Source organism: Xiphias gladius, chromosome 7 (assembly GCF_016859285.1).
Source record: "Xiphias gladius isolate SHS-SW01 ecotype Sanya breed wild chromosome 7, ASM1685928v1, whole genome shotgun sequence".
Taxonomy (NCBI): Eukaryota; Metazoa; Chordata; class Actinopteri; order Istiophoriformes; family Xiphiidae; genus Xiphias; species Xiphias gladius.
Window position 1 is genome coordinate 10,026,069 of NC_053406.1, and position 15,637 is coordinate 10,041,705.

Genomic DNA, 15,637 nt, shown 5'->3' on the forward strand with positions numbered 1-15,637 from the left:
TTTGGTAATTAACTTGCAGTATAAACACATACATGCATAGTCCATCCATCACGCTAGCTCATGTAACCAACCCGTCACACCCCCATCATCAACATCACCAAAACCCCATTACATCAGCTCACTTCCTGCTGAGAAAAAGAGAGGTCATCTGTTGTTGGCTCAATGAGCTAAAGTATGTGTATGTGTGTGTGTGTGTGCACGCACGTTTTGGTATGAATATGTGTGTTTGTAGTCCTGTGTTTATGTTTTGTTGTGTTTATGTTGAAATTTCAGAGGGGTGCAGAGAGAAGTAGAGGGTCCGGGCTTGTTAAAAAGGCAACATGAGGTTGAAACATTCAGAGCACAGTAGATGAGCCTCAGTAGTAGGGGGAAAAATTTGAAACTGCAAAGGCTGCATTAAAAACCGCCCAAGGAAACATAAATCTGGCCTCGCTTTAATAAAGCCTTCCAGCGAGCCTTGTTCACCTTTATCTTCTCTCTGCTCTGAGTGTGTGTGCATGTTTGTGTGTTTGTGTGTGTGTGTGTGTGTGTGTGTGTCACATATTCCAGCCTTAATAAGGCCCATCATCACTTCAACTCACAAACATTATGACTGTATCCACTGAGTGGCTGACATGCAGGAACTTGATACATGTGTGTGGACTACAAAGTGTAAACATTGAAATGAAATGCATTAAAATGACACACTGATACAACCAGTGTGGGACTTCTTTATTTGCTTCTTCAGGCTATGAAATGAACTGAGTTTGACTCTGGCGTAACACTTAATGCATAAAGCCAGGTAACAGAGTAAGGGCAAAAAGCCAAGGGGCAAAAGTGACAAAAACAGTATCAGCAAATACTACAGTTGATTTTGAATAGCTTGTCAATTAAATCAATATGTTCCTAAATTTAATAATTTTTTAAAGATTTAATAATTTCTCCTGTAGAGTTTTCTTGTAAACAAAAAACAAGATTACATTCAAGATTACACTCACCCAAACACATTGTGAGTATATTTAAGGTCTAACAAACATGCAAATATATTTCTATTTATTTATTCATAAAACTTTTTCAATGATTTTTTTTAAATACTCCTTGTGTGTGCATAATATAAACAACACATGAACCTACTTTTAAAAAGTCCTACTATTGGTCAAAAAGTTCGCAGTGTAACTTAAATACAGCAATTTTCTCAAAAATAAAAACTCACCAAGATGCCCCTTAAAGAACATTAGCTGATTTGATGTTATGACTCTATATTTCTGGAGAGAGGAGTCAACATTTACCAGCAGTTAGAGGAACTGCATCTTAATGCACTTCCAACATCAACATTAAGCCATGTTGACCATGTTGAACACAGTACCCAACTGAAAAAAAATGGTCTTTTTAGTCTCGTATTACTACTCTAATCAGAAAAACCCCTCATTTCTGTTTTCCTACTCACAGGGGCTGCTTGGTATCTCTATTTTCACCCATACTTTTATGAACCAAAAGTGTTAAGTGTCTGCCAAACTATTTGATGCTCCAAGCCCAGAACCTGGCTACACCTCACTTGTAAAATTAACCAGACAGCGGAGAGCTAAGCTGTTTCATGTGCTGAGCTGCTGGCAGAAAATGTGCTCGGTGGGAGCATCACCATGGTGGGCACCTCACTCTGGTGCTGTGTGAGGTGATTAGCACCACGTGCTAGTGTGTGTGTGTGTATGTGTGTGGGGTGTTAGTCCAGCATGTTGCCAAACACATAGATTGATTCACACAGAAACGCACACCTGCACATGCCAAGTGAGCAAACTGAGCCACGCAAAGCCAAGTTCACATAATATGCAACTGAATTATTTATGGAGAGAGTAAATGCTATTAACTGACCCCTTGCAGAGCAACCATCTCATATCAGTGGAGCTTGTGTGTGTATATGCGTGTATGTGAAGGCCTCAGGGGTATACAGATCTCCATCAGACAGTTCTAACTATGGACCTCTAAGGACCCACACTGCACTAGTAAACTTAAACAAAGTGTGTTGCCCTGAGGGCAATTTCACCCCTGTAGGATTTCCTATCTATTGCACTGGTTCTGCTTTTAGAGGATACATGCACTTCCTAACACACTGCTAGATTTGTATTATATTATTTATGTATTATAGTTTTTGGTATTTGATTCCTTGTGGGGCTAAATGCACAAATGGTTTGTTGTCAGTGTGAATAGCCAAATCTGTCTTTGTGTGATAAGCAGAAAAGCTGTCATCAGCCATCAGTTGGTGAATAGAATAACAGGTGTGGGCAAAACAGACCGGATGTAAACAGCAGTGAGGCTGATCAGAAAGTAGAGAAAATAGAACCAAGTTGAAAAAAACACTAATTCCATTCACACACAGACAAAAACATGTTATTATGCACAAGACAAAACAGCAGTTGTTTTCCTCTCTGCATAATAAGCACTTCTTGCCTATGAATTTCCATTCTGCATCAAAGTGCCATCAGGGAAAAGATGATTTGTAGCAGCTGTTATTTACCATCATTAACATATACCTTGGGGAGCTGGCAATCATTATAACAGTATTCACTTTGGCTTATGATAGGATAAGACTGTGGTTTGCTACTACAACTAAGGATTACGCCTGTAATTCCATTTCCACTCCAGTAAAACAGTTGATCCCATTATTTCAGGTCTGCTAACAGTAAGAGCAAACAAGTACTATTCCTAAAAGCCAAACCCACATGTCAACCATCAGCGGCTAAATAAACACAATGACGCCTACGATGGTCTTGTTAGAGAATCCTTTTCATGTCCATTCTTAAGCAGAACTTTCCTGCAAAGCTCATTCTACACCTCTCTTTCCTTTTACAGTCACTACAAAAGACACACGCCCACACACACACATTTCCCTAAGTGTTTAGGAAGATCTGTATCTAACTGGGGCAGCAGAAATTGAGCGAGAGGAGAGGAGAGGAGACGAGAGGCACCTTTGAAAGGGTAAAACTTGCCACGAACACAGGCTAATGCTTAAACCACATTTATAGAGAACAAGTCAGCCAAACTGTCGTTTGCACATCACAGAAACGACATAGTTTACCTGTGACTTTCCCTTTTTTAACAGCAACAGCTATTGAAGTTTGGCAGGGCGACGATGAAAAACTGTTTATGCACATCTGTTTCTATGTATGTATGATAATATGTATGGAGAGTGTGCATATGTATCCACAGAAATGTTCATAATTTTTCATTCATTTGTTTTTGCATAGTGTGTGTGAGTGTGTTTGTGTAAGCCCTACCTCCCAGCACGCTGAGGGTTATGGCCTCTGTGTGTTCAGCCAACAGATCAGCCTTGGCTATAGCAGCCAGGGAGAGATAACTTGACATGTTCCTGCTCAGCTCCCTGTTTCCTCTCTGCAGGAACCGCACTGCTACCGGGACGGCCAGCACCATGACCGAAGGGCAACTGTAGTTCTGAGGGGACACAAGTAGAAAGGAGGCTGAGGAGACAGCAATAGTCATATATTCAGGGAAAGGAAGGAAACACAGGGGATTTTGATTAGGACATTGCCAAACACCCTTTTTCATATTAAGAGGAAGATTTTGGTTTTTTTTGTATTTTAAGGGACGAGTCTGATTTGTGCTAAAAGGGTTAAACACGCAGAAAACTGGTACAGTATTGTTCTTTAAGCCGTCACACTGCAGTCCCAATATTGCTCCACACGTTTGTATTAGACTGGGGAATCTCTGTTCAGACACTGGTGTATGGTTTACATGTACACAGACAAAGGGTAATTTGGAAAGTGGGCATAATGGAGTATGTCCTATTATCTACAATGACTAAGAACAACAACAACAACTTTATAGGTGCAAAGGGATAAATATTCTCACCAACAGTGAGCCATGCATCAAACAGATGTTTAGTAATTTCAAACAATAAGCAGCAGCAGTAAGTGGCACTTTCATGAAAAAGTACAATGAGCGCCAGAAGGATTAAAACAGGTTTTAAGACTTAAATTGTTTGCGTTTACTATGCGATGCAAGTACAGAGAGGAGTGAAGGAGCATGTGTTTTATTTGCGGATTCTGACCCTAGCATAAGGTTGAATGAAGCAGGAGGTAGGGGCTTCAAAGTACACTAGCACCCTCAACTGGAGAGTCTGTTTGAACATGTACTGTATATGTGTTTTTTGTGGAAGAAAGGAGACAGCCAAAGGAGATCGCAGTTGACCCCCCCATCCTGGGAAAAAATTGTGATTTACACTAGAGCCCATTGGCAGTGACTACATAAAGTAGATTTGCTCTTAAAGCACAAATCCACCTTTGGATATGTTGTAAGATACATCGATATGTCCACTTCACTCCTTGGATATTAGATTTTATATTTTTTTCATACATGTGTACCCATTTTCAACCCCAACGTAACCTACTTCAAGTTAAAAATACCCAGAATGCCTTACAACCTGATGTTTACAGTTGATATTTTAGAGATGTGAAAAATTGTACACACACGTGCTCTCTCTATGATGCCTCTATTTTGCCACATGATGGCAGTGCAGACAGTGTATCCACAAAGAAGTTGTCATCCCACCAGTCATTTATTTGGCATGCCCTAATTTTACTTCAAATATGTGCCCATGCAAGTAAAATCAACATTTAAAAAGCCTTAAAATCCAGAATTATTAACTGTAATTATTGGGAGATCTGAACTATTTGTGTCATTGCTTACCTGTTATATAACAGAGTATATGCTTTAGTTAGACTATGTTTGAGGGGGACAAGGGGAATGGAGGCAGTGGATGTAAGTCAATAGAATCCTCAGAACATTCTTGCTCCCTAGCAGGTTCCTTATATATGGATGTACAGAGTTATTTATCTGTCCCATCTCTCTCGATTTCATCTTCCCAGGGAGAGTTCATTTAATGCCAGGCACAGCACAGATCAAGGAGTCCATATAAATAACACTCATCTCATCATAAGCCAGAAATCTGTGTGCATATATGTCTGTGTGTGTGTGTGTGTGTGTGTGTGTGTGTGTGTGTGTGTGTGTGTGTGTGTGTGTGTGTGTGTGTGTGTGTGTGTGTGTGTGTGTGTGTGTGTGTGTGTGTGTGTGTGTGTGTGTGTGTGGCACACAAGCAGTGTGCTAATGAAAACCCTTCTTCCTAAAGGATGTTGATGTATTTCTCTCCTCCTCTCTGTGGGAGTTTCAGTGGCAGGGTAAAAGAGTGTTCATGCATCTGTAGATTCAAAATGACAAGAAGACAGAGAAAGTAGAAGAGATCAGAGAAGAAATAAAGCCATTTGGAGGGTAAGAGAAGGCAAGGAAGGACAAGTGACACAGTAAAAATAGGCAGAATGAAAGCAAGAAAAAAAACAGACAGAAAAAGAAACAGCGACAGAGAGAAGAAAGATAAGTGCTCCCCTGATAACTGTTGGAGTTAGGACATCAGAGCCAGAAGCTAGTGTCAGAGCTGTCAGAAGTTTAAGTCTCACCTCTACGTGCGTGTGTGTGAGTCTGTTTGTGTGTCTGTGTGTGTGTGTTTGTGTGCACATGCCTTTCCACAAGAATCAGTCTCATTATGGTGGTATTAAGGACATTCCCATTCCAACAGGAAGTAGGGAGAGAGATAGAGAGAGCGAAGGTGGAAGAGAGAGAGACCCTCTGCTTTTAAGCCATTTAGCCGTGGAGGTCTGATGGGGAAAGCAGGCAAGATTTACATTTACAGTTTGAAGCCTGGCCTAGTATCTACACCATTAAGAATAAAATGGACCTAGAGAAAAAAATTACATTGCCTGTGTTTGTCTATATATTTAAACCAAACGTTCCCAACCTGGGGATCAGTACCCCTCCAAAGGCCCTCAAGATAAATCTGAACGGACGCAAAATGATTCACGGGACAAAACAGTATCACAATAATACTGTGCTACTAAATTTCAGGCTACTCAGCCATTTCACATCTGCCACCGTCAACATGTGCTGTATGTACAGTTTATGCTTCAGGAAAAACAAATCAAGACGTATTTTTCTCTGGAATACACCATTAAAAAAACAATGTCTGGTGAGTGTGTGTGTGTGTGTGTGTGTGTGTGTGTGTGTGTGTGTGTGTGTGTGTGTGTGTGTGTGTACCTGCAGGATACAGCTGGTGATGTCGGAGGCTATCTTGGCATGCGGTGTGTCCTCTGTGTTTTCACCTTGTGGGGTGAGGTTATGTTCCAGACACGACTCCCACAGCCCCACCAGCGCCATGCTGTGTCGCTCGATGGAGCTTGTCTCCCTTATGGCCGTGGTGATGCGCGTTATGCAAATCTCTACCACCGCCTGGTCGTTGTCATTGGTCAAATAGTCCTGTCAGCCAGCAGACAGTAATAGGATGCAAAATGAAGGATACCATGATAAATTAAGGACAAAAAGATTAATTATGGATGAGTTCATGCTCATAAATAATTTGGATAAATATCATCTGTGTGCGTTGGTTCTTTGTGTCTATACACGCCTGCTCACCGGTGAGCAGGAGATGGCCTTGATCTGGTCCAGAGCTTGTGACAAGCAGTCTTCGATCTCTGCGTCCTCCAGAGAGAACAGATCCCCCGCTCTGGACAGATCCCTCTGGCCTAGCACCTGGCTGAACAGCTGGTGCATCCTGGACCTGGTTTAGGACAGACCCGTTTTGGACTGCTGCTGCCCAGTTTAAGATTCCTTAATTGAGAATAAGTAGATCCCTGACATAATCCAGGAAAATCTTGAATTACAGCAAGAAGCTTTTCATCTCTTGATTTTATGAAATCATTTAAATAGAGTCCTTTGCATCGTGATCCTAAACGGCAGAAAGTAATACTTTCTAAAACAACACCCAGTTAAAACAGATACACATTTTCAGGCACGATTTTAGGCATTCTGGGTCCTGAAAATGCGCTCTAAATGGCAAAATAGTTTGAATATAAGGAGAAAAATAGGATATGTCTACTAGATTAGGAATCATTAATTGTATTTTTTTTTTTTTTTTGGTTGAAATCCTCTTCAGTACAATCCAGGATCAGGTAGGTTGGATGAGAGTGGGACCAGTGTGGCCCAATGTTTTTCTGGGTCTGTCTGTGGCCTGTTACCATGGAGACAAGGCATATTCTGGAGAAGGCAGTCTTTCTAAAGCAGAGTCCTGAAGGAGAGAGGAGAAAAGAGAGGGAGAGCAAATTCATTATACAAAATAATATTCTGGCAAGGAACAGACTGAGCAGCTGAGAGTGAGAATATCAATTCTGAACTAGAAAGAGAAGCTGTAGAGGTTTAATTAGAAATCATTTTTAACAACTTGGACAACCGGGAATCAGATTAACAGAAGTGGATGCAAGTGAATATTAAAGGAATAGTCTGACATTTTTGGAAATGTGCTTAAATATCTCCTTACCAAGAGTTAGATGAGAAGATTGACGCTACTCTCATATCTGTCTGTTAAATATGAAGCTACCAGCAGCAGCCAGTTAGCTTCGCATAAAGACAGAAAAAAGGGGGGAAACAGCTAGCCTGGCTCTGTCCAAAAGGGACAAAATCTGCCTTCCAGCACATGGCCAGTCCCAGTAACTTCTGGGAACCTTGTCACTGAGATGCACCAGACAAGCAGTGGGGACTTCAGCAAGTCACTGCTCCCAGCCAAGAAATAGTCTGGCACAAAACCCACCGTAAAACCACTTGCTATTTTTTACATTTCAGTTTTTGTACTGATTAAACAAATGAGGTATAACATGTTAATTAGTGAGCTTCAGGTTAAATTTGGTTACCTTCAAACAAAGCCAGGTTAGCTGCCCCCCCCCCCCCTAAACCTTTCTTTTATGCTAAGCCTCTGCAGTTTCAATCTTCTCATCCAGCCCTGAGCAAGAAAGCAATTAAGCATATTGCCCAAAATATAATCTTTGCTTCATGTGAAAGTGACATTAAATACTGTTTGGAAGAAGTTAAAAATATCAGCTCTTTTCCTTTAGTTGTCACTCTTTCTGTCCTCTTTCCACAGGTGCAGTTAATATGTGATGATGTGAACTGAATGACCCCTTGGTAATGTGTGACATATCTGCAACAAAATCATACAAACCTACCAAAATGCCCACACATCCATGGATGATCTCTGGGAATGTGTTTCTTCCTTTTCGAGGTCACAAAGGAGTGTGTTTAAATAGTGCAGCTTCAGTGACATTTTGGATGAAAATAATAGTAGCTGAAGTCATAGTGTCTGTGAGTGAAGTCATACTGTTTAGTCCGGTGCATCTTCTATGGGTTAGGATCCAATATGGCAAAAATAGTAATTACATGAACAGTCTTTAAAGGGGTTATATGTAGGTATTTTAGTCTAAAACATTAAAAAAATTAACTAAAATTAACAACAGAAAGTGAAGAAATAACAGTTTTGATGTTATGTCAAAGACATCTGAGTATTGTGTTACAGAGATATCCACTGAAGTTAGCATGCTAACCAGCTAGCCCCAGTAATACCACTTTGTACCTCAAGAAGCGATAGCGGGTCACTGTAGTGTCCAGTCTGCCCTTAGTCTAACATGAGAGGATCAAGAAGTAGCGCTGCCCAGAGGGCAAGAAACCACGTTCCGAAGCATAAAAAAGTTTGGCGTTGCTTTTCACTGCTGAAGACAGCTCTTGGCGGGTAAGGGAATGAAGTTTGATGCTGAACTCGCAATTTTTCTTCTAGACTGGTAAGTAAACATCTGTTAGTGCTAATGTTGGCTATGTACCGATAGCAAAATCTTACATGTAGCGACTTTAAAGTTTTAAACTTTCTGAATATAGTTTAAAATTGTATCATTTCTTATACTCTAACTATGCTTTTCCGTAATTATCAAATGTAGTCACTGACAATAGAAATATATCTAATGGTTCCATGAGAATACACCGTCTTCTGCCATTATGTGTTATGAATGGAATTCTAGATGTGGAATATCAAGCGTACGATGTTAACCATTTACCTGCCATTATCGGTGTTCCTGTCAGCCTCAATTAAACATTAAAACATTAACACTACGGGGGGTGCCGGAAGGGTGGAGGAATGCAAACAAACACAAAAACATACATGCACAGTTAATGCATGCTTGCTTCTGAAAGTGTGATATACCCCTGGTTTCACACACCTGTCTTCCCACATATAGTACAAACTTAAACACATACACACATGATCGTTCCTTGTAATGCTATAGAAGTATTCTGCAAGTAGGAAATACACGCACAACTCTTTCTCTTTAAAGCAGCCAGCCAGCCTGTCTGCTGCCTGTGATCATGATGACTTTGCTCAGAGCTGAACTCTGCCTCCTTTCAGAGGTAGAGCAGCTAAGCGTATGTATCTGTGTCATTGTCTTTCTGCACCCACTTCCCTCCAAAATCAGACATCATCTTGTCCTAACACCATTTCTCTGGATACCATATTTGGAGCAAGCCCAAGCTAGACCAAAGGAAAGCACAAAGCGGAGCGCTGGGGAGACCGTTATCTCTCCTGCAAAGCCGGTGATGGCCATGGAAACCTGCCCACTGCTGGGATACCACATCAGGAATTCTTATTGGTCCAAGCCAGACTGTTGGGACCAAAACAAGAACACAACCATAAACACAGAGCAAAGAGATTTATCTGTCACACACAGACAGAGGCACACACACGCGCACACACCTATTATCCTTGTTGTGCAGAGGAACAGTCAGAGCTTGAGAGCAATCAGAGCAACAATCAGAGCTATTTCTGTCCATTGTCGGAGCGATATATACAGTATGTGTGTTTTGGAGGGGTATCAATCACTAATTACCTGCAATATGTTTTACACATATGCATCTACAGTATATATATAAACATTTGAAGTCCCACAAGGGCTGGGTATTGAAGCTAAATATGAAATGTGTCCACAGCGCCAAGTATCGAAAATTGTCAGGTACCAGCAGCTGGCACTGAATGCTCACTAAAATTTTTACTCTTCTTCACTTATTCTTTAATCAGTTTCCTAATGTTTAAAAAAATATTTTTCCCAGTTTTAGACAACTTTGTCTCTAAGCAAAGTGGTGTATGTGTTTAAACAGCATTTAACATTTGAGAAGTTTAAGTTTTCTTAAATAAAATATGGTCTTGTAGAAATACATGATTACATTCCTTAAAGCAAGGCAGTGCAAAAAGTATCTATTTTCATCAGTACCAAAACTCTGGTATTACATCTGCACTAGTATCAAAACATTTCAAATGTTACCCATCCCTATATTATATGGCAACAAATATACAAACTTAGAGAGAAAGAAATTTTGAAAGAAAAAAAAGAAAGGGAAGAAAGAAGAGGAAAACCCAAAAACAGACTGACTACCAGAAGGTTTGGAGGTAAAGTGGCAGGGGGAGAGAAATGGAGAGGACCAGACAGCGACAACAGAGCAACAACCAAAAAAAGAAACACATGCAGTCAAAGGAGAGAAATGACAGTTGGATACACACACTTGTAGTGAAAGAGTAAGGGAGAATGCAACAGAGGAGTAGACAGAGACAGAGATCCAGAGAGGGAGAGAAAGCCAGAGGTGGATAATGTTTCGGTGTCCTGAATTCCCCGTGTAAGCTGCAGACAACTCACATACTGAGTTTCCATTACTCTACCTGAATGCCTCAAAAACGCTTGCATAGACACACACCTGCACACAGATACAGTATAATATATACACACGCCATCCACTCTCGCTTCATTAGTGAACTATTGTATTTATTTACTCTATCCTTTCCTACTCTCACTATGACCCAGTCTGCCTGAGTGACTGGGCGCAAGTGTGCATGTGTGCTTGAGAGAGTACGTGTGTGTGTGTGTGTGTGTGTGTGTGTTTGTGTGTAAAAGCAGAGAAAAAAATGGGCCTGAGGAATTTCAGTTCTTAAACAATCAGCTAGTTACTATTAATCACCCAGCTACGGCTCAGCAAGCTCAGGAATGCAGCCTTTAAACACACACACAGGCACACACACACACGAGACAGTGAATGACTTCCAGCTTGTTTTTACCTGTATGTGCTGATACATACTCTAATGCAAATGATTCGCACTTAACTGAACAGCAAATCTGATTTGCAGTTTTCGTTTCTTTCTCTTGTTGGTATGTTGTCTGTCATGCTTCGGCAAATACTTAAAGAACGTAAATCCTCCAACGATAATCAGCTGAATGTAAATCTCCAGCAGGCACTCATATGTTGCAGGGAGTGCTGTGAGTAGGCCACTGAGTGAAGGGTGACAGGGGGTGCGTACTGGGGGCCAGTGTGAGGGTTAGGGGCTATGTAAGGACATTGTGCCCAAAGGGCCTCTCTCTCGCTCTCTCTCTTTCTATCTCTCTCTCTCGCTCTCTCTCTGTCTCTACACCACCATTGCCACTACTGTCTTCACTCAGCGCTCTGAGAGAGAGAGAGAGAGAAAAAGAAAACACTGGCTCTTTTGTGTGACCTATAAGACAGACCACCCCTGCTTCTCCCGTCTCTCTCTCTCTCTCTCTCTCTCTCTTTCTCTGCTCAGTCAGCCCTATCCTTCTGTGTAATGTGCACCTGCTCGGCCGGCAAGATATCTCACACACGCACACACACACACACACACACACACACACACACACACACACACACACACACACACACACACACACACACACATACTTAAGGAAGGAGCAGGGTGAAAGGGAGAGAAAGAAGGGGGCTACAAAAGAAATTAAGCTGTTTTCCGCTGTTTTCTTTACATTACTGCTTCATATCTGACTGTGTATGAATTAAGAGGTAGAGTGCGGAAGAAATATTTCTCTCATCTTTTCTTTCTTTCTTTCTGCCACACTTACGCAGAAGTTCTCCAGTCTACTTCTGCCTTTCTTTCTTTCTTATTTTATTTTCTTCCTTATTCATGCACATAATGATTCCGTGGATATGAGGGGGTTGGGAATACTAGAGTTAGAGGCATCGTGACCCCTGTTGGAAAGCTGCTTTTCAAAAAACTGTTTGAAGTTCCTCATCTCACATATTAGGACAACGATAAGTATGCCCAACTGGCCATCACTCTGCAGTCTGAAATCCCTTTGATAACACATCCTCTGGAGTTTTACTGATTTATATTTGTTTGTATGAATAAGGCTACAGGGTTTGGTTCTGTATGTGTTTTGCTCTTTTTTCAGTGTAACTATACTCTAAAGATGGCACATTAACTTTGGTATTGAACAGTAAATCACAGTTTGCTTTCCACGCCTCTAGTAATGTGTAAACAAGGAGCACGTGTTTAAAATTGGCACTAAAGTAAACTTAGTGAGAATAGAAGATGCAGCACTGATGCTTGAGTGTGTTAGCTACAATTTACAGAGGAAAAGTCAAACATTTATGAAGCTTGTTGCTAGCCGCAGGGAAAGTTGGAGGGTATCCTGAGAAATATGGCCTATCCCTGACTAGGAAAGGTCAGGGGATCGCCAAAGTGTGTAGGCTTCGTCATCTGGGGGCCATGAATACCTGTAAAAACTTTTCTTGAAATGTGTAGGCCTGGATCAGGCTTAAAGGTCGACACTGCCATCCCTAGAGCCATGCCGCTAGCATGACAAAAAAGTGCTTGTAAAAATAACTTTTACTTATAGAACAGCTACAGTGAAAGATAAACATGTAAATGCTCAGCTGCTCTGATGAATAATCTGGTGGTTTAATGGACCTTCCTATGTAAATCCCACTGCACCTGTTCCCCCTTAAAATACCATCCTGGTCCAGTGAACCCAAAATAAGTATTTATATTTTGACCAGAAAATACACTTCTTTCATTCTCATTCTTATTTTAATCCAAAAAGCTTCCAGATTTAAAATGGTAAAAAAAAGAAAAAAATATTATACTATATGTTTTGGTCCTTCGAAATAACTTCCTGTCATATGCTGAGCAGGAATCCACCTTCAATATTAATGGTATGATTAAAGGCCAGTTAAGTTGGTAGTTGCTCATTATAACTGGGCCAATCGGTTATGTAACTGATGCCATGAATTTCATGAATAAGTATGAAGATAAGTCACAAAGAAGAGCCTCCCTGAAGACTTCTTTGGAAATAGGCCCACACTGCCACAGAGAACACAGTTAAGACTTCTTGAAAGCTAGACCCCCAAGGTTTATTATAGGAGCATATTGTGGGAGTGTATTGTATTATAAGTGTGTGTGGAAGAAAGGGAGAGTTCTCCATTATTTATGCCCTGCAGTTATGCAGCTGTGGAGCAACGAATGGGAATTACAGTATGACAGGAGCTGCAGAAAACTGCTACTGTAAAATACACTGAATCCAATGAGAGAGATACAACAACAGGATGGGAAATATAGAGAAAACAGAGAGAGAAAAAGAGGCTGAACATGAGGGGGAAGCATCGGAGCTTATACCTCATATTCTCTCTTGAGAGCGGTCACTGTGGACCCAGTACGAGGAAGCAGAACCAGACCACAGGAACACTTAATGTTACCCTTACGGATTGAAAGAGCAGAGATGTTATGGATAGCAAAGAGATAAGTTAAAAATGGTTGAGACACAGAGAAAATCATATCTATTATGTCTGTGTGGCCTGTTATCCTCCAAAATGTACACTTTGTCTCTAATCCAATGCTCTCTATGCAAAGACCTATACTGTGTTCATGTAGTGCTGAAACGGTTAGTTGATTAATCAATCCATCTAACAGTCAAGCAACAGAAAATAAATCAACAACAGTTTCAGTAATCTATTCTCAAATGTTCGGATTTATTATATATTTCATTTCAATATGAAAATGTCACCTTGGGCCCTGGAAAATTGTGAAGGAAAAAAATGTCTTTCTTTAACAGCAGTATTATAATGACTTACACTATTCAAACTTAACCCAGATAGGTCATGCAGAAATATCTTCTGGGACCCACCATGCAGGATTCCAAGGTGAAACTAATTTTATTCCCAGTCAGGGGAAAAAAAGATCACAACAAAAGAAGATCCCTTTGTAATAGAAGGTCTCCATACACTGATATGAACTGACTTCTTTCCTTTTCTCATTTTGTGTGTCTGTTGTCATACATGTGGATGTAAATGTGTGTGTGTGTGTGTGTGTGTGTGTGTGTGTGTGTGTGTGTGTATGAGAGAGAGAGAGAGAGAGAGTCTCAGCAGGCATAACTGTTTCAAATAGCAGTGAATCCAGTCTACAGTGTGCACAGGGGGTTTCTCTTTACCCTCAAGTTTGGCTCTGCTGCACTTTGAGACTCATGACTGCTGAGAGGAATTCTATAACAGAGAGGAGAGGTGCTAGTTGAAATAGTGCATTACCGCCACACTCAGCCAACTTACATTCACACACATTTTCGAAACCATCCATTATTCATTACTCCCCACTGCCTTCCGCAGCCAGCCCAGACCCAGAGTCTTGCACTGAGAGCTGAACACAGGCATGTTCTGGTTTCAGCGTACGGGTCTCACCCAGGAGTACCGGATACATTCATTGCACCAAATATTAGGACATCATTCCTAATAGTGAACTGCTTTCAAATATCCTCAATACATGTTTAATAGGTTTCAAAGTTCTGACATATTTTCGGAAACTGTTTCCTCCACATTATCTGTATTTCCTGTGTCCTGACTAAGTGAGTAAACTGAAACTGAACGGGAGAAATGAGCAATTAATCACAGCTCTCACTTGGTGAGTGTATAACATGTAAAAAGCATTGCCTTAATACATCAACTTGTTTCCTAAAAGTATACTTCCTTTTCTTGGTAGCTAAATTCACATAAACACAGTTTAGCCAAAACTGAAAGTGTCCTCATTCCAAGATAACATATGTATCAATCAAATTAAAGACTTGCAATCTAGTGTACACTAATAATTGACACTCTAATTGACACGACAAAATACCATAATATTTGACTGAGGTCTTCACAGTCTGGAGAGAAGTAAGTGAGGTCAACTGGACATACTGACTGACAAATGAATGTGATTTCAAGTGTGTCCCTGCCTTGTGATTAAATGGCAGCTTCCACCCTGAACATGACGGGTTTGGCAAGAATAGAAAATGAATGAAAACACAAATGACTAAATGGATTACTGGCTGCTATGTGAATGAAGTTTTACATTTACAGTAAATTCTTTTTTCACAGTGTCGCTGTAAAGAGAATATAAGGTCAGTTTTTATAGAATGTCCTTCTGATAATGTCCTTCCTGTCTGGGACACCAACATCTGTCTGTCTCAGAAGTCTGTGACCTTGAGGAGTCGAATTCGAATTCACACACAGAGGTGGAGCAACAGTAGATTTCGACTTGGACTAAGTAGCATTAAGAGAAGAAATACACAGACTAAGTGTGAGTAATGCGACTGAACTTGCCTTTCAAGCTCCTAGGACACATTCCACTGTATTTACACCGAATTACCGAGGGAGTGAGAGAGAGAGAGAGACGCTGACTACATGGAAGTAAAGCTGCTGTACATGAATAGTGTGGGATACCATAATATCCCCAGCAAAACCTAAAAATATTCACTCCAATGTGCCATATGTGTCTGTACCGCACCATTCATCTTACCGCTTCAGTATAACTATTTATTTCTATAAGGGCAATATGTGGTATCCCGCAAATACATTGTCAGCATATGCAATAATTAACAAGTTAACCCTATATTAGCCCACATTCACTGCTTATTGGCAACAGCCCACGAAAGCACCTCTCCAACCCATCTGCGCGCTGCCC

The 15,637-nt window shown here is 40.8% G+C and overlaps 1 protein-coding gene across 2 annotated transcripts in view; it reads right to left on the reverse strand.

Annotated features, from left to right (window-relative positions):
• Positions 1-15,637, reverse strand: part of veph1 (ventricular zone expressed PH domain-containing 1) — a 78,839-nt gene that overhangs the window by 62,876 nt on the left and 326 nt on the right. For both annotated transcript variants that reach the window (XM_040131361.1, XM_040131360.1), the window contains exons 2-4: positions 6,454-7,105; positions 6,079-6,297; positions 3,252-3,426 (exon numbers count right to left, since the gene is read on the reverse strand). In XM_040131361.1, coding sequence (XP_039987295.1) covers positions 3,252-3,426; positions 6,079-6,297; positions 6,454-6,591 — 532 coding nt within the window. In that variant the 5' untranslated portion in view covers positions 6,592-7,105. The remainder of the gene's footprint in view (positions 1-3,251; positions 3,427-6,078; positions 6,298-6,453; positions 7,106-15,637) is intronic.